Here is a 22,171-nt window from a genome sequence, read left to right as displayed (position 1 = left end):
AAAAAAAAAAAAAAGTGGGACCCAGAGTTAGATTCTACTTTCTATGTTAGTAGGTAGGACTGCGTCAATTCCAGTACTTTCAGTAACTTCTTAGTCTTTTCTGAATTTTGGTCATAGTAGCTTTTGTATCTTTTTTTTTTTAATGTTTTGTTGTTTTCTGAGAGAGATAGAGAGACAGCGTGAGCAGGGGAGGGTCAGAGAGAGAGGGAGACACAGAATCCAAAGCAGGCTTCAGGCTCTGAGCTAGCTGTCAGCACAGAGCCTGACACGGGGCTCGAACTCACGAACCGTGAGATCATGACCTGAGCTGAAGTCGGATGCTTAACTAACTGAGCCACCCAGGTGCCTCTAAAATGGCTTTTAAACATTAAAAGAAAAGGGGTTGATCCAAAAAGTTATACAGGCACCCAAAATATCAGATATAAGGCTAAAGAGATGTAAAGGTATAGAGGATTAGTTTTAGATCTACTGCCTACATTTATAAAATGAAATCCAGTATTTTTGAGACCTCCCTCAGACTGTTCAAAGAGCGTACGGGGAACTTTCAGACTCATTTACAAATATCTCACCAGCAATAGGGTTCAATTAATTTCTCTGAGTATAATTTTTTTAATCATCATATAAATTATGGTTTAGAAGGATAATCTCAGGGGTAAAACTACAAAAAGTTTTCGTTCTCTTTATGAAAACAAGACCATCTCAGGAATGTAATTCTATGATACTATCAAGTTAGCTCAGAAACAGGATTGGTTTAAGCTCACAGGAAAATACGTTTATATTTTAATACAGGCATTGAGTCTTCTGAAACATTTGAAATCCTATAGAAGAATATCTCCTCCGGTGGACCTAGAATATCAGTATATGTTGGAGCATGTAATCAGTTTGCCGTCAGCTGCCCAAACTAGACTGCCTTTTCACCCAATATTCTTTGGCACAGCACAGAACTTCTGGAAAATTCTCTGTATGTTCCTTAACTTTTTATGAATTTTACTGAATAAACAAAATTATACTTCTTACGAATGTACTGAGTAGCAAATCATACTCTCCTTGTTTACTTTTTAGCTACAGAACTCAGTGAAGAATCTTTCCCAACACTGCTCCTAATCTGTAAATTAATGAAGGTAATGGGTTGAGGCTTGGTTAAACATATCTTTATTCTCTCTAGTTAACTGAGACCCCATGTAGAAGGATTTTGTGCTGCTTTTATGTAAAAACCCTTAAAGGCAAGCATATAAATCAACCTTAAGTTTTCTTTCTTTTTTTAAAGTAAGTCTTTTTTTTTTTTTTTTTTATGTTTGTTTATTTGGAGGGGGTTAGGGACAGAGAGGGAGAGAATCCCAAGCAGGTTCTGCACTGTTAGCAAAGAGCCCTTTGTGGGGCTTAATCTCACAACCATGAGCTCAAGACCTGAACCAAAATAAGTCAGATGTTTAACCAGCTGAGCCACCCAGGTGCCCCTATCCTTGACTTTTCTTTTCCTCTCTTTGAAGTTCTCTTTGGACACTCTGTATGTGTCTACAGCCAAACACGTTTTTGAAAAAAAACTGAAGCCAAAGCTTCTGAAGTTAACACAAGCTAAATCCTCAACACTGATTAACAAGGAAATAACTAAGATCACGCAAACCATCGAATCCTACTTATTGTCTATAGTCAACCCAGAGTGGGCTGTAGCTATTGGGATCAGTCTTGCCCAGGATATCCCAGAAGGTATGGATTCTTCCTCTTAATGGATTGGAAATGGTTGCTTGTTGTGTTGAACTTGCAGTAAAAAAAATTTACTCCTTCTTTATCTTTGAGAAGAGGCATTTAAAATTATTGATGGTAGTTAAGCATGGATGTTATGTGCCCTCTCTCTTCACTTGGTGCATTGCTAAAATTATTAAAATTTGCTGAATGTTGAAAAGGCTCCAGTGAAGTCAGCCAGCCTCCTTGGAGCTTATAAGGGTGCGGGGATGTGGGCGTTCTCTACTTTGTCTGTAGGGATAGAAACTGATGCTTCCTAATAGCCACTCCTACTTCTAAGAATGAATCCTTAGAATTCATTCTAAGAATGAATCCATATTCTTTCTAAGAATGAATCCANCTGTAGGGATAGAAACTGATGCTTCCTAATAGCCACTCCTACTTCTAAGAATGAATCCTTACGTATTCTTGCATAACCAAACAAGCACACAAACACAGGCACTTACTGCCATGTTTTTAGTTGTAACAGAAGTCAAAAATAACTGGTTTTTTTCCCTAAATGTTCATTTGTCAGGAACTTGTTTTTAAAAATAGAACATATTTATTGAATAGAATACTGTATAGTTGATTTGGAAAGATACCCGAAGTGTATATTAAGTGAGAATAGTGGACTATATAGTACATGTATGATCTTAGCCCGTTTGGGTTAAAATGTGTGCATGTACCCACAGACATACACACACATACACAGGAAACTTCTGAAGGAATAGAAGCTAAAGAAGAGTCTCTGGACTTTTACTTTCTACTTTATATCCTTCTGTTTAAATTATTTTTTTCTCTGAGTATGCATTCTCGTATTTAAAAAAACACACCTCGCTAATTTGATTAAAATACATTTGTTTTAAAAGGATTAAGATTTGTTTATAAATCTCTTCTTTATCTGTTCAGGGTCCTTCAAAATGTCCAGCTTGAAATTCTGCCTGTATTTAGCCGAGAGATGGCTACACAATATCCCATGTCAGGTGCGTCTGAACTGCGCGATGGAAGGCTCCTCTCTTTTCACTTACAAAGGGTGCTCCCTGGTGCACCTTCTCATCCCACCCTACCGATGGGTGTCTTCAAGGGTTGGATGCCTAAAATGGATAAAGAAGATGAGGGTTTATGTAGATACGTGAAGGATGTAATAACTAAGGCAGGGAGAGACCTTGATTGATAAAGGTGGATTCTTCACCTCACTTGAGGTTTAGAACATGACCTTTTCTTCTTCTTGGGTTTTTTTTTTTTAAAGGATGAAACGCGTGAAAAAGCAGAGGCTTTGTTGAAGAAGCTTCATATTCAGTACCGACGATCAGGCACTGAAGCCGTGCTCATAGCCCACAAGCTGAACACCGCAGAATATCTAAGAGTGATAGGAAAGCCGGCACATCTCATTGTCAGTCTGTACGAACATCCTAGCATAAGTCAAAGAATTCAGAATTCCTCCAGCAAAGATCATCCTGGTGAGGACAAAGCACCATGTATCTTTCTGCTCGGGAAGAACTGTCATTTTGTTTCTCAGTTATTTGCACTAAATACTTGGGTTTTTTTCTTTTTTTTTTTAATTCTTTATCTTGGATATCTTAGATATACACACAGCTGCCAAAGAAATCGCCGAAGTTAATGAAATTAATTTGGAGAAAGTCTGGGACATGTTGTTGGAGAAGTGGCTGTGCCCGTCCACAAAACCTGGTGAGGTGAGTCTGTCCTCTGAGAGGTTCTGTTGTCATATCTGTTGGCCCCGCACTGATAGAACCTTCCAATTAAGATCTCAGACTCTTAAAACATGGAATATTTGCTCCTTTTAATACCTTCTGTTATCTGATGAGTCTTCATGAGATTGTTTCCTTCTTCTTTCCATTAAAATATTGTTTTGTCACTATTTACCTTTTAATTGGTGATTCCAGATGAACTCTTGTATAAAAGAAGTGGTCTATTCTTAGATTCATATGAATAACTTTTCATTTTTCTTATATTCATGTGAGTTTGTATTTTGAAATAATTTTAAACATACAGAAAAGTTGCAGTAGTATAAGAGAATTCTTGGGGCGCCTGGGTGGCTCAGTTGGTTAAGCGTCCGACTTGGTCTCAGGTCATGATCTCACGGTTCATGAGTTTGNCAAAAATAAATTAAAAAAAAAAAAAAAAGAATTCCTGTACATCCTTCACCCAGCTCTGTCGATGTTTAACATTTTGCCCTATTTGCTTTGCCCTGTAATATATATATTTATAATATTTTTCTGGACTATCTTCGAATATATATCATACGGCATGCNACAAGATTTTTTTCTAACTTAACCACAGTATAATTATCAAAATTAGATCATTTTAAATTGATACACTGTTGATACAATACAAACATAGGCTTGAATCTGTGGTCCACATAATTTAATGAATTGTACAAGTAATGCTCTTTTAAGGAACTTTTCCCCCCCTGGAGCAGGGTCTAGTCTAAGACTATACATTGCATGTCTTTGTCATATCTTTAATCTCTTTTAATCTAGAACAGTTCCATAGCTTTTCCTTGTCTTTCATGACACCGGATTTCTAAAAAAATTTTTTCTTTAATGTTTATTTACTTTTTTTTTTTTAATATTTTTTTATTTATTTCTAGGAGAGAGAGAGAGAGAGAGAGCATGAGCAGGGGAGGGTCAGAGAGAGAGGGAGTCACAGACTGAAACAGGCTCCAGGCTCCGAGCTGGCAGTCAGCACAGAGCCCGACGCAGGGCTAGAACCCACGAACCGCGAGATCATGACCTAAGCGAAAGTCGGACGCTTAACCGACTAAGCCACCCAGGCGCCCCTAATGTTTATTTATTTTTGAGAGAGAGATAGAGTGTGAGTGGGGGAGAAGAGTTATTTTAGACCAGTTATTTTAGAAGCTATTCCTCAATTTGTGTTTGTCTGATATTTCCTCATGATGAGGTTCAATTGATGCATTTTGGGCCAGAATCCTACCTAAGTGATATCATGTCCTTCTCGGGGTATGACATTTGGAGGCACATGATGTCTATTTGCCATAATACGTGATGTGAGTTTAAATAACCTGGTCAAGATGTGGTCGGTGTCCATATTACATAGTTACTGTATTTCCTTTTGTAACTATTAGGGGAGGTGTTTTGAGGTAATTTAATAACTTGTTCTTCTTCAAACTCCTTTCCCCACCACACATAATCCAGTTCAACATCATTGATGATTCTTACTCCAGTCTGTTTTGACTGTGATGGCATATTGATGTTTTTAAAGCGGGGCAACCATGGTTTGCAAAATGCCTCCTTCCTGTGATGTTTCTCTTAGATTCAGGTTGTGTGTTTTGGGCAAGAATACCATATAGATGATGTGTTCTTTCCCTTGTATCACATCAGGAGGCACACAGTGTCAGTTTTTTAGAAATAGTATCACTGACATTTATGCTGGGATTTGGCAATCCAAACAAAATTTTCTGCACTACTTCTGCGTTTTTAGGCAGAACTCAATTAGGGAGCCGCCTTCTCTCCACCTAGGCAGGTATGCTTGAAAAAAATCTGTGTGTCAACAAATAACTGAAATGACGTTATGTTTTTAATCATTTTTTATATCCCTTAACATTCAACTTAGCAAGTATTTATTAAGTGTTTGCAAAGAGCAAGGACTGTGCTTCAGTGGAAACAGAAGCATATCTAAGCCACATAGAATCTGTGGTTGACTCAGAAACCAACATGTTTTAACTTATACGTAAATTTGGAGAACTGAACAAAAGCACCCTGAAGCTAGGAACTGTGACTGTCCAGACCACCTTGCACATTGCTGTACTGAATTACTGAAGGATTCATTTAAAATCCATGGAGTCCTTTCCTTTTAAAAATTATTCAGTTATTGGGGCGCCTGGATGGCTTAGTCAGTTAAGCGTCCGACTTTCGCTTAGGTCATGATCTCGCGGTTCGTGGGTTCGAGCCCCGCGTCGGGCTCTGTGCTGACTGCCAGCTCAGAGCCTGGAGCCTGTTTCAGTCTGTGACTCCCTCTCTCTCTGACCCTCCCCTGCTCATGCTGTCTCTCTCTCTCTCCTGGAAATAAATAAAACATTTAAAAAAATAAATAAATAAAAATAAAAATTATTCAGTGACTGAGAGGCAGAAGGACAGGAACATCTGTTTTGTTCACCCAGGCAACCCTTGTGCCTGGCACCTAGTAAGTGCTCAGTAAATATTTGTTGACTGAATGATGTGAGGAAACTAATTTTGAAGGAAACATTTTTTCATAAGGTAATGGGTTACACTGTAATGTCTTCTATGTAAACATACTTCGGTATATTGGGTTTTTCACCTAAAAGATTGTGTTAGTTTCTGTAGTCCACAAATTTTTAGTTTTTTTACTTTGTTTTTCACTTTTTCAAAGAAACCATCAGAATTTTTTGAACTACAAGAAGATGAAGCACTTCGAAGGTACTTTCTTTACTTATATGTGTCTGTAGCTTGTTGCCCAGTAGGAGTCTTACAATAAATCTGTCAGAGGTTGGTTTTGAAAAGACTGTTCTTCATGTAATTTGGGTCAGAGTCTCTGAGAAGAATCACTTCATTGATATATGGTCACAAGTATGTACAGCTCTCTAGTGGAATAAATGACCATGATCCAGAATTTCTGAACCTTCAGTGAGTCCCTACTGATGTTGAAGGTTCTTTAGCAGAGAATGAGCCTCAATTAAAGGAGTACTCTTATTTGCTAGGCTAGGACTCTGGCCCGAGACCCCTATGTATTCTGTCCCCCAGGTGAGCTGGGCTTGTGCAGGTATGGACCACCAGTATTCCTTTCCCCTTCTTAAGACTGAGACCAACGAAAGCAGGTTGGTTTCACCTAACATGCTAAATCTGATTGATCATGGCTTGCCGACTATATCTGGGCCCAAATCAAAATGGCTATGGTAATCCATTAATGATGCCTGGCACAGGCACAAGAGAGGGAGTGGTGACATGCATGCCAGCTTTTTGCCATTCCTGGTCTAGACCAAAAGTAGGTCAACACACTTGTGAAGCCCTACACCCTGCATCAGCCCTGGATCTGATAGAGAGGATGTGAAAAGGCAAACCCAAGAGAAGAATTTCTCCTGGTTTGGGCACAGCTGGCTTACCACCCTCTCCATGCTCTCCTTTCCTTGGACCCCACCTTGTCCTTGCTTAGTCTTTTAAACACAGGGGCACCTTTGTCTAAGCAACAGGTAATTTCATCCTGCAGTGTCTCATTGAACCAGCCACGATGGACAGTCTTACAGAGAAACGATTCAAAGAGAGAAAAAAAGAAAATCCCTAGGAGATCCCAAAGGGATACTTCATGCTAATTTTGTAACTTCCTGCCTTTTCCCACTGAAAGGTCCACCCTCTCCCTCGCCTGGTACCCCGCCAACCCCATCCGTCTTGCCCTTCTCTGGAGGCGGCCCATCAGGCCTGAGTCTAGAGGTTGAATTATGCCACTTAACAAGGTCCTGTGAACTAAAGTAACATTTTCCATGTGTAGGATCCAATGTACTTTGCAGCTATAGTTTGTATTAATTTCTTAAATAGAACTTAAATTATCAGAGTTTGACTGGCTATTTTATAGATGAAAAGACTGGGGCCTGACATTTATTGTGTTTATTTTCTTTGGCTATGACTAGAACTCAAGAAAAGCATAAGCATCCATTAAGGGGAAAAGTAAAAGTGTCCTTGACCCATATAACCCTTCAGGTCCATGTTTGGAATGTCTAGTGACTTTTTTCCATGGACAATAAAACAGGTCTGTTGTTTGGGTATCACTAAATTAAAATCCAAATGTAATTTAAAATATTTTTTCCCAGAGTCCTGTATCTCCTTTTGTCTCGTCCGATTGATTACAGTTCAAGAATGCTGTTCGTGTTTGCAACATCAGCTACAACTGTAAGCCCTCGACACAGTCAGAACTCTTCTTTGCATCTCAGCTTACCCTTTTCTTCCTGCGTATTTACCATGCTTGATGTCATTAACAGATGATTACAACAGTGCTAACTTACACACTTAATCAAAGTACTGCATATTTTATTAGGTATTCAGGACTATATTATTTGCAAGCTCTATTTAGTGCTGGCTTCCATAACATCCTGTTTGGCAAACTGAACCTATTAACAGTTCCCACGGTTATCTGCATTCAAAGTTATTAACTCCTTGGTTGGTCAACATTCCTAATACCAGGGGCCAAACCAACTGCCCCAACGCCCGGTAGGACCTACTCCACCCTCCACTCATGCCTCCCTCCCTCCTCACTAAACTTTAGCTGCACTAAACTTTCCCTTTTCCCTAAAGGCAACACCACTTCTTTGGCCTCCAGGCTTTTGCCTGTGGAAATGTTCCGAGGCAGTTGGAAACAGGGAGAGAAAGAACCAGGAGGCAAATGGGTCTTGGAGAGAAGGAAGAAAAGGGGAAATCTAAGACGCTTGATTATGTGTCCTCAACAACAAGGAAGGGATTTTTTTCCCCCGCATGTTGGTTTATCTGATAGTCATTGTTTCAAGTAAAAATGGTGTTCCATTTAAGGAAGCTAGTTCAGCTCACAACTATTCATAAACCATCAGACTGCAGTATGCTTTATGTGTACTTCCATTTGGTCACACACATTGATGAATACATTTTAATTAATTAATATGTATTCAAGTGTGAACTCCATGTATTCAAGAGGTGAGGTTTCGTTTCATAAAATTTTTACTGGTCCATTGAGAACCTTGTTAAGTGAAGTCACCTTTGGTTTTCAGTACTGTACATGCATGGCTGTGATGCACACCACCACTGTGTGTGCCTGCCCTGAGTATTGCCAGCACTACTTTCACTCACCAGTGCAAGTATCAACACAGTGTAAAGGCAAATAACATCTTTGTGTTGCTGTGAAAGTAATGTTGACCGTTTCCCACCTGTAAGAGTTTGAGAAACACCTGCCAGGGGTCCATGGACCACACTTTGAGAACCACTGGCTCCCTGAGGGCAGAGATTGACTTTAATTTTTTTTTTTAATGACGCTTATGCTACCTAAGCTGAAACTCATTTACCCAGCTGCAACATGTGTGTGTCTCTGCAAACTTGCATTGGTTTTACAGACGCTGGGTGTGCGCCAGTTAACTTTTGCCCACAGAGCACGAGCTCTTCAGTGTCTCCTATATTTGGCCGATAAGGAAACTATAGAATCTCTCTTCAAAAAACCCATGGAAGAAGTGAAGTAAGTAGAATTTTTTAAATTGTGTTAATAGGAAACAGATGAGTTCTTTGGAAATATAACATTTAAGCCCCTTAGTTTGTAACAGTGTATTAGAATAGCTCTGTAAATGTAGTTCCTTTGCCTTGAGTGCCCTTGACCTTTTGGCAAAGGGGATGTAGGCCTCTGAGAACATCTTGTTTCCCTAGTTTTTTGAGGCATTTAGGAACTGAATGTTTTCTTGATCTTGCTCATATGGATTTACTTCTAATATTATATTCAGTTAATATACTTAGGAGCCTAACAAATAGACATCTAAAAACAAACAGAACTAATAATTGCCCTCTGGTGGCTTTTATCATAAATGTAAATGTGGCCTGTAAGAACGATTCCCATAAATGCCTCTGTTTTCCAGATCTTACTTGAAATGTATAACTTTTCTGGCATCATTTGAGACTTTGAATATCCCCATCACGTATGAATTATTTTGCAACAGTCCTAAAGAAGGAATGATTAAAGGTCTCTGGAAAAACCACAGCCACGAATCCATGGTATGTACATGGAGTTGTCTGAGGGTGGGGCCCCCATCTTCTCAGATACCCTTGTTTTCACTCAAATGCCTGACACCAGAGAAACGCTTCATTCTTGAACAGATCTGCTGCTCTGAGACTGTTCCTACTTTCCTGTCCTGACAGGTGACAGGCAACTTGGAGGATCCCCTTACCTCTGCCCCTTAAAGCCTAGGCCCTAATCCCTACCCACAGGAGGACGCTTTCATAATCCCTTCCCAAGGCCTCTGTGTCCTCATCCAGATGGGGAGGGACAGAGACTGTCCCCATGTCAGGAGGGGCATTGCTCTCTTCCTCCTCATTGCCTGTGGGAATTTAGTCTCTGAGACAGTTGGAGCCTAGGGCATGGAGGGTTAGGGGCCAACAGGCAGACTGATCTTGGATGGAAGGAAGACCGCAGAGAAAGCTTCACGATGCTATTTGAATCCATGACAGCAAGAAAGAAAGAGAATAATCTTAATCTTTTTTACTTTCATTAGAGAGAAGGGGGGGCTTCACTGAAATTAGGCAATAGACACATCTAGATTATAAGCATATTTTGTGTGCACCCACTCTACCTTTTCCAAAGGTGCCTTTGATTTCCTGGTATCTTGAAACAGTATGGGTTTTTTTGTTTGTTTGTTTGTTTGCTTGCTTGCTTGCTTTTGAACCAGTATGATTTTTTTTAAATGTCTTTTCTGCTTTAGGCAGTAAGATTGGTGACTGAGCTTTGTTTGGAGTACCAAATCTATGACCTGCAGCTTTGGAATGGACTCTTGCAAAAGCTTCTTGGCTTCAATATGGTGAGACTCAGTGCCCTGGACGCCAGTTTATGTTAAAGCTTTTGCATAGCATCTCTTAAGCATTCTGCACTGATGCTTGTTATGGAACAGATGTATGCTGCAAACATTGACTTTTTTTGGGTTTGTGCCAAATTTAATTTGGTGTTAGACCAGGGGAAGTGCTAATGCAAAAATGACATAAATTTTGCTGGAAAGAAATTGATATTTGTGATTTAGTAAGTGAACTTCTTTGGTCGTTCTCATGGTAGATACATTTTACTGATACCTCTTTTGAAAACTTAAGAATCTGATACTTCATGTTGAAGTTTTCCATTTTAGTGATATTCAGAACTGTATTTTATTTTTTTCACAGATTCCTTATCTAAGGAAAGTTTTAACCGCCATTTCTAGTATCCATTCATTATGGCAGGTATGTACCTTTCTAAAGTAAATTGTATAGAACTTAATCTTTATACTTGATCCTTGTGGCTGCCGGGTGCACTGGGTGAAGTAACTAGCTCCTCAGTAAAGAACGGACTTAATGTCTGGGCTCTACACTCAAGTGCAGAGCCTGCTTGGGATCCTCTCTCTCTCGCTCGCTCTCTCTCACTCTCTGTGTCTCTCCCCTGCTCACTCACTCTCTCTGTGTGTGTCTCTATCTCAAAATAAATAAATTTTTTAAGATGTTTGAAAAGAACAGACCTGATGTCCTATTAAAATGGTGCCAGGGGACGCCTATGTGGCTTAGTTGTTAAAGCATCTGACTCCTGATTTCAGCTCAGGTCATGATCTCATGGTTCATGAGTTTGAGCCACTCATCAGGCTCTTTGCTGACAGCTCACATCTGCTTGGGATTCTCTCTCCCTCTCTGCTCCTCCCTCCTACCCCCAATAAATAAATAGATATTTTAAAAAAATAAAATAAAATGGTGCTGGGACCCAGAATATTTAGCTCAGAGATCACCTCTTTGAGGACATCACTCGCCCCTGTTCTCCAGGTCTCCTGAGCTGCATCTTCATTTATGCTCTCAAAACACTGGCTCTACTGTAACACCTGCCATGGTATAATTTGTTTAAAGTATACATTCAGCTGCCCCTCTTGGACTTGGAAGACCCTTAATTCAGACACCATGACTTACTCATCTTTTTTAAATTGCACAAGTTGTACACCACAATAATCGTTATAATATATAATCTATTCATAGCTTAATAAATTAGAACACCATCAAACCATGCTGAGTAAAACTTGAAACTTCTCCTTTACCATTTCCCTTCAAAATTATCTCCCCAGAAGTAACCACTGTTTATACTTTATCTTTTCTTCTAGAACTTTACTACTATGATAGAAGTGTAGAGGGAGGGATATATGTACATTATGGTACATATAAATCCAATCACATTCTAAATAAAGTGTTTTTTCCACATAACATTGGTGTCTTGGAGACTGTTCCATAGAGCGCATAGAGACCTACTTTTCTTTTCCTAATTGAGATATGATTCCCATATAAAATGTTCCCATTAGGGGNGATAATAAATAAATAAATAAAATGTGCCCGATAATTAGTTAATTAAATATTTATTTATTTTGAGAGAGAGAGAAAGCAAGTGTGCAAGTGAAAGCAGGGTGTAGGGGCAGAGAGAGAGAATCCCAAGAGTCTCTATGCTGTCAGTACAGAGCCTGATGCAGGGCTCAATCCCACAAACCATGAGATCATGACCTGAGCCGAAATCAAGAAAGAGTTAGATACTTAACCAACTGAGCCACACAGGTGCCCTGAAAACGTACCCTTTTATTTAATTTTTTAAATTTTTTAAAATGTTTTTTTTTCATTTCTGAGAGAGACAGCATGAGCAGGGGAGGGTCAGAGAGAGAGGGAGACACAGAATCCAAAACAGGCTCCAGGCTCAGCTAGCTGTCAGCACAGAGCCCAACGCGGGGCTCGAACCCATGAACTGTGAGATCATGACCTGAGCCGAAGTCAGACGCTTAATCAACTGAGCCACCCAGGCACCCCTAAAACGTATACAGCTTTTAAAGTATACAGCTAAGGGGCACCTGGCTGGCTCAGAAGACCATGTGACTCTTGATCTCAGGGTTATGAGTTCGAGACTCATGTTGGGGGTAGAGATTACCAAAAAAAATTAATCTTTCCCAAAAAAGTAAACAAAGTATATAACTAAGTGGTTTTTACTATATTCACAATGTTATGCAGCTATCACTGTTACCTAATTCTAGAACATTTTCTTCACCCTGGAAGTCTACCCCATACCCATTAGCAATCACTCGCTGTTCCTCCCTCTCCTACCCCTGGAAGTGTCTGTGCTGGACATGTCCTATCAATGGAATCCTGCACCACGTGGCCTTCTGTTCTCCTTTTACTCGGTGTCACGTTTTCAGGGTTCATCTTATGGTAGCTGGTGTCAGGGCCTCATTCCCTTTTACTGCTGACTCATGGGCACTGCATGGACACGTGGGCATTTTATCTGTCCATTCATCAGTTGAAGGGTAATTGGGTTATTATGAATACTGCTCCGTGAACATTTGTGTATAAGTTTTTATGTGGATGTATGTTTTTTGTTTTCTCTTGAGCATATGCTTAGGAGTGAAATTGAGATCTTTACATTTAATCTTTCTGCTATCTCAGACTTTTAACTCTTAATTATTCTCCATAATATGGAGTAAAATGTACCGAGTCATTTAACCCCTCCCCTATGAGTAGAAATGTATGTTGTTGACTAAATCGTTTTTTGAAATCCTTTCTCTCGTCTGCTTGCCCCTTTCCTGTGACTCTCACACAGCTTGTGGCACACAACAATGTGAATCTTGTTTTCTGACACTTTTTTCCCTCAAACTAAACCATAACAAACCATTGTACGATTTGTATAATACAAGATTGTATAATAAGATCTTGAACTATATACAGTCATGAAGAGAATTATCCAAGGACGCCTGGCTGGCTCTGTCAGTAGAGCACATGACTTTTGATCTCAGAATCATGAGTTCAAGTCCCACATTGGGTGTAGAGCTTACTTTAAGAAAGAGAGAGAGAAGGAAAGAATATTATCCTAAAATCGAAGCATCTTGAACAGGGAGATACCAATTCATGATTTTAGTCTTAGGATTCAGAACATATGCTCTAAGTCTATAATTCTGTGACCGCAAAACGGAGAGACTGTGGCATGAATCCTATAATGTGCTTATTTCCCCAGGTTCCCTACTTCAGCAAAGCTTGGCAGCGTGTGGTTCAGATACCCCTACTTTCAGGTATTTTTCTCTCCCCTGAAACATTGACAGTAGCATTTTATAGCTCTGTGTGTGCATGCGTGTGTGTGTGTGTGTGTGTGTCTGTGTGTGTGCACATTATTGTTTCTTTTCAGCATCGTGTCCCCTGAGCCCCAGTCAGTTATCAGATTGTCGGGAGAGTCTCATCGCTGTTCTAGAGTAAGTAAATTCTTTGTTTCCCTACTCCCCCAAAAATCATATGTGTTATTTACAAAATTCCTTTCTAATAAACCTCTTTAAGTGGGGAACTCATTTTTCTTGTGAAGTTAAGCATACCACTTATTTTTAAAATAAAATATTTCTCTTATTTTCACTATGTCTGCTCCCCACGTGCGGTGTAACCTGTAAACTTGTTCAATGAGCATTTCCTAAGATAAACCTTAATTTACATAAGGAGTATTTTTATCACTACCTGAAATCATGCAGTGTTGTCTCACAGATTTTGAGTCTTCTGAGAATATGTCTTTAGGCACATGTGGGCCTCAGACATGATCACAGTGGCAGCCAAGTGCTCTCTGTTCTGGTGGGTAGGATATTTTATTCCGCAGTTACTCGAGTTACTCATGACTAAGTGTATGTGATGCACAGGCACTGGAATGTTTAAAATCATTGAAGGCACAATCAGGTAACAGGTGTAGAAAGCTGGAAGACCCAGCATAATCTCGTGTATCTGACAGATCAGTAACAAATTCATGCACTCTCTTGAAGATGCCCGGTTTCAGATGATCTCGACATGATCGCAGTTGCCAGGCAGTACATCCAGTTAGAGCTTCCGGCTTTTGCACTAGCCTGTCTAATGCTCATGCCCCACTCGGAAAAAAGACATCAGCAAATTAAGGTATCGTAAATTATTCCTCTGGGCCTGCCAAAGAAATGAAGTCTCCCACTGCATGTCCCCCCACAAAACAGTTAAAGTTTCTTTTTACCAGACCTGCAAAGCATGAGTTCCATCAGCCTGAGTGGGGCAGGAGGTTTGTATGCAGGTTTAGCAGGAGGTAACCCTGAAAGGCCAAGGGCCATCCAGGGGATGCCTTAAGAGGAGTTTGGACCTTGTTCTTTATCAGTGGGAAACAACCAGGTTTCCTGGGAAAGTACAGTAAAATGTTCAGGGACTGGTTTCGAGGGAACAATCCATGGGCTTGATCGGGGAGAGAGGAGGCAAGAGTGGAAGCATGGGAAGCTGTTGCGCTTGGTCTGGAGCTACTTCTCACTTGATTCACGGGCAGCAGCCAGCGAATGTGCAGAGAAGGCTCAAGGGGCTGTGTCCCCAAAGTAGGGTGGTGGCAGTGAGAATGAGCCTAATGGAGCTGCTTGACTTAGTGATCAGATGTGGGAGATGGGAGAGAGGGAATTGTCAGGTTGATGTATGGATGTCTGACTAAGGGAGCCATGAGCATTCTGAGGACAGAACTTTCAAAAAGAACTCATTCCATTTACAATACAGAACAAATAGAACAAAGCACTTGGGAATGTTTTGCGGTTTTTCCACAAAGGTAGTTTAGCCAGTAGATAGAGATCTACATAAATGAACGTGCATATTTTTTATCTGTCATTTGGTCTATTCATTCCATTTTTTCACAGCCATCTGTGCTTGTCTTTGACTTTGGGTTTTTCTTGTTTTTGACTATTCATAAACACACCCATTAATGCTTTTCAAAATTTTAGTATTTAAATAGATTCCTTTCCGCACTTAGAATGACAAAATGCATGTTAAATAGCCCTTGCTGTCACAATAGGTATTTGTAAAATGTCTTCTTGCTTATTTCTCTAATTTATGTTATATGATAGAGTTGAGTTTTTTTCTGCAATAGAAATTGTTAAAGATATTCCAAATTTAAAAATGAAAATCTTTCACATTTGACAAATTAGTAGTAATAATACTTTTCCATTAACTGTGTTTGATATTTTTTTTCTCTAGAATTTTCTGGGCTCGTGCAATTCTCAGATCATTTTACAGCAATTAGAAGAGCATATGAATACTGGCCAATTGGCAGGCTTTTCACATCAAGTAAGAGGCACTTTCATCTCCTTTTTGCTATGAAAAATTTTATATTTTCATATAGGGTAATAATTTCATTAGGGTAATAATTTTCCCTAAATCAGAATTACGCTGAATACTATCTCTACCTATTTGGTAATATATAAAGTTATTTTGCTTTTATTAAAACCTTAGTATACTAATTTTTTAAAAAGTAGAGACCCCGTCTATCTTATTTGCTGCTGTGCTCAGTGAAAAATCTGGAGCCTTAAATGCTTTTGTTGTAAGCAGATCTTCCTCCTAAAAAGTCCCAAAGTGCCTCAGAGCAATTACTTCTTATTGATTTAATCTGCTACTGAAATGGGCCAAAACAGCTCCCCTTCCCCACCCCCTTAAAAAAAAGAGGCTTAGTCACAACACAATGCTAATTTAACTTCTGATGATAAGGAATTTTGGGGTATTGAGTAAGGACTTAGAATTCCCCACATTTTTAACTTAATGATACCTGTCATTCTATAGATTAGAAATCTGATTTTGAATAATATCATAAGCAAGAAGGAGTTTGGGATTTTGGCGAAGACAAAATACTTTCAGGTGTTGAAATTGCACATGATGAATTCCAACAACATCACTGAGCTGGTAAACTATTTGGCAAATGAGTTAAGGTAAGTTAATTAAGAAACAAACAAAAACACCTTACTGTAGAGTTTCCTTAAAATTTATCTTTTTTGGAGGAAAATATAAAACAATTGTGCAACTATTTGGTTGTAATGAAAGGCTCTGAATATTAAGCTCTAGCATTACCATAGGTTGGTTGTCTTGTAACTGAGTCCCTTCGAATGTGAACTTGGGAGTCAGACAATCAAGAAACTTTCCAAACCCTCAAAATAGGTGCCTTACAGTCCTGCTCTAAAACCTGAGTGATCGCTTTATTCCTTAGACACCTGCTCAGAGAGTTACTGGCTTTTACGTGACCTAATTTTTGCTAAGCTTGATTGTCTAATTTTCCAGCAGCCACAAGTTTAGAAATAAGCTTCTTGGGATAGGGTTGGGAATGGATTTGGAATGCGAAAAGGAGAAGGGAGAAATGGCTGGCACTAAGGAAGGGAAACCCGGTGAGGATGGAAGTCTTTCCTGGTCCATCCCCACATTTAGTCTAACTGCTGGCCACTTGGGACATGTTGTCCCTCTCTCATTACCATGCCATGGATTTCTTTCTGCTTGTTTACCACTTGTGATCCAACCATAGCTACACACACATATTTCAAGTATGGAATTTGACAAATTTTGACATATATATAGCCGTGAAGCCATCACCACAAACACGATAGCAAACATTTATCACCCCCTAGAATTTCCTCATGATGTTCTTTTTCTTTCTGATTCCATAGTTTAGATGAAGCTTCAGTCTTTATAACTGAATATTCAAAGCATTGTGGGAAACCTGTACCACCAGATGCTGCTCCCTGTGAAATTCTGAAGGTAAAGCTGGCCCACCATTACTCGGATTCTAACCTGACACTGTTTATATTTCTAGGGTTTTGACATTGAGCCAACTTGTTCTGGTGTCCTGGAGATAAATCTATTTTTATTTGTAAATATTTTATTTGTAAATATTAACTGTAAATATTTTTATATTTTGCTTTTCGTATAAGGGGCTCCTAGACCAGAAATCAAGAGGCCATGGTTTTACTCTCTGCGGCAGGGTGGCCTCCAGCCATTCACTGAACCTGTGTCTGCTTTACTTTTCAGATCTGGACTGCATGTTCTCTTGGGTGCTTTCCAGCATTATGATTCCTCATAAAGCCTTATTTTTCACATCGAAGCAAGTGAAAAACTAAATTTGAAAAACCACTGATTAATTTTATGCTTGGGCATTAATTTCTTTTAAATCTTCTCCTTTTTAATTACCAAAGACATGTATTTTCACTATAGAAAAAACAAATTTATAAGAGCCAAAAACAAAAAACCCTAATCTCTTGAAATCTCACTACTCAGAAATAGGATCACTGTTAACATTTTAATATACACCCTTCCAAATGTTTTCGTATATAAAACATGCACATAAATTGCTCTTAGTCCTATTCTGAACTTAAATATAAGATAAAATTTTTTATTTTTTTAAGGCTTTTTTTTTTTAGAGAGAGAGAGCACAAGTAGGGGCAAGAGAGAAAGAATCCCAAACAGACTCCATACTCCGCACAGTCAGATGTGGCGTTTGATCCTATGACCCTGAAATCATGGCCTGAGTTGGACACTCAACTGATTGAGCCACCCAGGCGCACCTGAAGATTTTATTTTTGAGTAATCTCTACACCTAACATAGGGGTTGAACTCACAATCTTGAGACCAAGAGTCTCATGTTCCACAGACTGAACCAACAAGGTGCCCCTGAAATTTTTAAATCATATTTAAATTATTGTGGGTTTTTTCCCTTCTTTGTTCCAAGGCAGACATGTTAAAGTAAACCTGCATTTTGTTAACTTTCATTAATAATTTCCCTTGATCACTTCCAATCTGTTGTGATCAACGGCATAGGCTACCTTTTTTTAAAAGGGAGATTATTGATTTAGGAGACAAATCTGTGGCCCTTAAAATATATCTGTTTTTTCTCTAGTCTATCTGTCTAAATGCCAAATAATTTTATATGTAGATGTTTAACAATACAGTTAGGTCTTAAATTTTCAGTATATCAGACTGTTTTCTATTGAAAAAACTAAAATGGCACTAATAAAAATGCTTCTGTGTTTCTTCCCATTTAGATGTTTCTTAGTGGATCATAGCAGATCAACGTTTTTTAAGAAGAACAAAGGGAAGTTCGGAGTCTACTATTAACTAATCATATTTATTAGGGCTTTTAATTGTGCAGTCACTGTGTTATAACTTGCCAAAGTTGACCCAGCAAGTAACAACTAAGGTGCTTCATAGTAGTATGATTATGATTATCCTGTAATAAACTCATGTCTTGAGTTAATCAATCCTTTCTTTACCAGTTACTTGTATACCTTATGGAGACCATCTCAATCTTTTGCACCCCGCAGGATGGAAACTAAATGTACAAGTATTTTGCTCTCCCTCACAAGAAACTACATTGTCCTATTTCTTCATATACAAATAAGAATAATGCCCGTCTTTTTAATGGAATTCTAGTTAAATATGTATCTAAGTTTTCTACAGAGTGTATCAGTGGCCAGCCAGAAAACTAGAAACCACTCCAGATATTTCCGGCAGAGAAAGACTGGATGGAAGATTCGAATTGGTTACAAAGGTGTTAAAAGGACTGAAAAGCAAAGGGAAGAGCCAGGGCCCGCTGGAGAGGCGGAAGGGGAAGGGGCTCTTAGCTCCTCCCACTTCACTATGGTTGCCTTCAGCGGCCCTCGGTCACCCTCAGTGATTGCTGCTGCTGCCAGGCTACCACCGAAAGAGAAAACAACTCTTTTCTTTTTCCAAACTTCTAATTCTTGTGCCAGTGCCAAGAATGACAGAACCAAACCGAACCCATCTGGCCAGGTGTCTGGGAGAGCCGGCCATAGGCTGTCAGCACCGGCAGTACGGAGGCTGGCCTGCAGGGGCAGTGTGGAGCTGAAAGCCAGCAGCGCCACCCAGCGTGCGGAAAAGGTCATCACAACTCTTATTCTGCGTCTGTAGTCTTTTCCTATATATGTGTATAAATTGAATTTTATAAATCAGAATGAGTTTGTCTTGGTTTTTCCAGTTGAGAAAAACCTTATTTCTGGAGCTCCTGGGTGGCTCAGTTGGTTAAGCATCCGACTACAACTCGGGTTTGAAATAATGACCAGTCATGGGTTGGAGTCTGTATTGGGCTCTGTGCTGACACCTCAGAGCCTAGAGCCTGTTTCGGATTCTGTGTCTCCCTTTTTCTCTGCCCTCCCTTGCTTTTGTGCGCTCTCCCTCTCCCTCTCTCTCTCTNTGTATATGCATATTGGTGTATTTTAAAAAAAAAATTTAATGAAAAAAAATATTTCTATAAATTATAGCCAGTGTATCATAGATTAAAAACTTGGGTTTTGAGGTAAAACTAGTCTGGATTTGAATCCTGGCTCTGTAACATTTTAGGTGTGTGATCCTGGACAAGTTCTAGAATTTCTCAAAGCCTTAGTTCCCTCATTTGTAAAACCTCCTAAAGAGGTGTAAATGGTCCTCTGCTTGCTCTGTTCTGGACACTTAGACTACACCAGTATTTTCCACGAATCTTTTTCCATATTTGGAATTATTTCCTTAAATTACATTCCCAAGGACAGATTGACCAGATCAAAAGGAATGAAGACGATCTTAAAAACTCTAAATGCACATTGCCAAACTACATGCATTTCAAAAACATTTTTTTTCTTTCCAAGATTTTATTTAAATTCAAGTTAACATATGGTGTGGTATTGGTTTTAGGAGTAGAATTTAGTGATTCATCACTTACATATAACACCAGTGCTCGTCACAAATGCCCTCCTTAATGCCCATCATCCATTTAGCCCATCCCTCCACCCACCTCCCCTCAAAAGATTTTTTTCACAAATTCCTGTCCTACCAGCAAGAGGCATGTCTGCTTTACTTCTTCCCAACATGGACCGATCAGACTTTTAAAAACTTTTTGCTAATATGACAGGTGAAAAATGGTATCTTAATATTTACATCTGTATTTCTTTGATATTTATGATATTTAAGAAAAATCCTCTGGCTGCATCTGAAAGTGGAGCCTGGAATGGTCTTCTTGGGCATAAATGTGCAAGGAATGGAAGGGGTCAAGTGGTGGCACCAGAAGGTAACAAATGGGAAATGACTGTGCATGCCTGATGGATTCACACTGAGCTGAAGGATTCTTTCCCAATCTCAACACTGCTTTCATTGTTCAGAATTAAGTCCCAACATGCAAAGGGTTAGCTTTAGGTACGCCAGAGAAGTAAATTTTTAAAACATAAATATATTTAAACTTACTTTTTAAAGCTTATTTGAAGTTCAAACATACAATTAGCCAGGATCCTTTTTGTTACATTATATTTTTATTAGCCTTGATTGTTTTCCACTCTTGTCTCCATACAGCCATTCTCTATACTGTTTATCCCTAAAACAAACCAGATCTTGACTTTGCCCTGCCTCACACTTTTCACTGGCTTCCCGTTTCACTTAGCACAAGACCCAAGTTGCCAACTGAGGCACACAGGTACCTTTGTTCAAATTAGAAACAATCCATTCTGGGATAATGAGTTCTAAAAGTGCTCTCCTCTTGGTAGATCTGCTACAAAAAGGCAGTCCCTGAAGACAAGTCACATTTGTAAAAAGCACTGGATTTAAAAGCTGGATTTCAGTTACAAGTCCATGCTACCTGCCCATTCATGTGGTGGCTTACAAGGTCCTAAATGATTTAGTCCCCATCTACCTTTCCAGTCTCCATACCTACCCCTTTCTCCTTTGATCAGCCTTCTCCACCAGCCTAACTAAAGTCGCCTCCCCTGCTAACCACCGCCCCCATCACTTGCTATTGCAAGTGACTTCTCAACGCAATCGAAAGCTATCATAGCGTGTTTATTGATTGTGTCACTACTCATGTTGTCCCCAAACCCTAGAACAGCATCTCGTGTAATAGGCTTTTAAATATATATATATGAGGGGTCGCCTGGGTGGCTCAGTTGGTTAAGCGTCTCAACTCTCAGTTTCAGCTCAGGTTATGATCTCATGGTTTGTGAGTTTGAGCCCCACATTGGGCTCTGCTGACAATGCAGAGCCTGCTTGGTATTCTCTCTCCCTCTCTCTCTCTCTGCCCCTCCCCTGCTCACACTCTATCTCTCAAAGTAAACCAAAAAAAATTTGTTTTAATATGTATGAAATAAATTAGCCTTAGCCACCCATTTTCAGGGTAAAATTCCTTCCTTGAATGCGTCACGATCATGTGAACACATGACAGCACCTCATTACAAAGGGGGAAGTTGGCACCAACTAAAAAGTAAAGGGACTACTATATTTAATTCTCATGACTCATGCCCATTCTTTCACCATCTCCTGCTTTGAATGAAGTGGCTTCATTCTCATTGCTTTGACAACTTGGAGTAGGGAATGTTATTAGTGGAGTGCTTTCCTTATACTGCCTTCTGGAGGGAAAACCTGACCTGGAGAGACTAGAATATTCAGTCTTCCTTCTACTGTGTCTCCTGCGGCACAGAGATTTGGAAACTGTTTCCAGTGTTTGTGTTCATACATTGGATCCCTTGAAACGAGTCTAAATGTGAACTCACAACAGCTAAGTCTTAAACTACAGAAGATTAGAGAAGGATGAGGTGATGGTGGTGGTGTTTTCCAGCACTCTACATATTTGAACACAACGAGCAAACAAGAGCATGTGCTTCTAGACCAGCCAAACGATATTTTCTAAAGGGAAAAAAGAAATTTCAAGAGCAATTCTCTCTTTGAACTCTACTTCCAACGGTTGTGGGACTCAAGAATGTGCCTTCAGCTGGCTTTCCCCCAGTAACTAGTCTAGCTTTTTTAAATTAATTTTTAAAAATTATTTGAATATTTATTTTGGGGAGAGACAGAGAGAGCACAAGCAGGGGAGGGGCAGAGAGAGAGGGAGACACAGAATCCAAAAGCAGGCTCCAGGCTCTGAGCTGTCAGCACAGAGCTCAATGCAGGGCTTGACCCATAAACCATGAGATCATGACCTGAGCCAAAGTCAGATATTTAAC

The 22,171-nt window shown here is 39.5% G+C and overlaps 1 protein-coding gene across 1 annotated transcript in view; it reads left to right on the top strand.

The window, feature by feature from the left end:
* The window catches only part of KNTC1 (kinetochore associated 1), a 72,881-nt gene extending 53,713 nt beyond the window's left edge, over positions 1 to 19,168 (top strand). The window contains exons 46-64 of the mRNA XM_077748064.1: positions 790 to 961; positions 1,063 to 1,121; positions 1,491 to 1,707; positions 2,632 to 2,705; positions 2,972 to 3,182; positions 3,307 to 3,416; positions 6,094 to 6,140; positions 7,526 to 7,604; positions 8,792 to 8,910; positions 9,302 to 9,437; positions 10,142 to 10,237; positions 10,590 to 10,646; positions 13,426 to 13,480; positions 13,594 to 13,657; positions 14,207 to 14,336; positions 15,417 to 15,506; positions 15,996 to 16,141; positions 16,868 to 16,958; positions 18,239 to 19,168. Of these exons, the coding sequence (XP_077604190.1) occupies positions 790 to 961; positions 1,063 to 1,121; positions 1,491 to 1,707; positions 2,632 to 2,705; positions 2,972 to 3,182; positions 3,307 to 3,416; positions 6,094 to 6,140; positions 7,526 to 7,604; positions 8,792 to 8,910; positions 9,302 to 9,437; positions 10,142 to 10,237; positions 10,590 to 10,646; positions 13,426 to 13,480; positions 13,594 to 13,657; positions 14,207 to 14,336; positions 15,417 to 15,506; positions 15,996 to 16,141; positions 16,868 to 16,958; positions 18,239 to 18,259 (1,974 nt within the window). The 3' untranslated portion in view covers positions 18,260 to 19,168. The remainder of the gene's footprint in view (positions 1 to 789; positions 962 to 1,062; positions 1,122 to 1,490; positions 1,708 to 2,631; positions 2,706 to 2,971; positions 3,183 to 3,306; positions 3,417 to 6,093; positions 6,141 to 7,525; positions 7,605 to 8,791; positions 8,911 to 9,301; positions 9,438 to 10,141; positions 10,238 to 10,589; positions 10,647 to 13,425; positions 13,481 to 13,593; positions 13,658 to 14,206; positions 14,337 to 15,416; positions 15,507 to 15,995; positions 16,142 to 16,867; positions 16,959 to 18,238) is intronic.
* The last annotated feature ends 3,003 nt before the right edge of the window (positions 19,169 to 22,171 follow it).

This window comes from Crocuta crocuta, unplaced genomic scaffold (genome assembly GCF_008692635.1).
Source record: "Crocuta crocuta isolate KB4526 unplaced genomic scaffold, BGI_CrCroc_1.0 scaffold29, whole genome shotgun sequence".
In the NCBI taxonomy this organism is placed as follows: Eukaryota; Metazoa; Chordata; class Mammalia; order Carnivora; family Hyaenidae; genus Crocuta; species Crocuta crocuta.
Note: the sequence above shows the minus strand (reverse complement) of the source record. Positions and strands in the feature narration are given on the sequence as shown.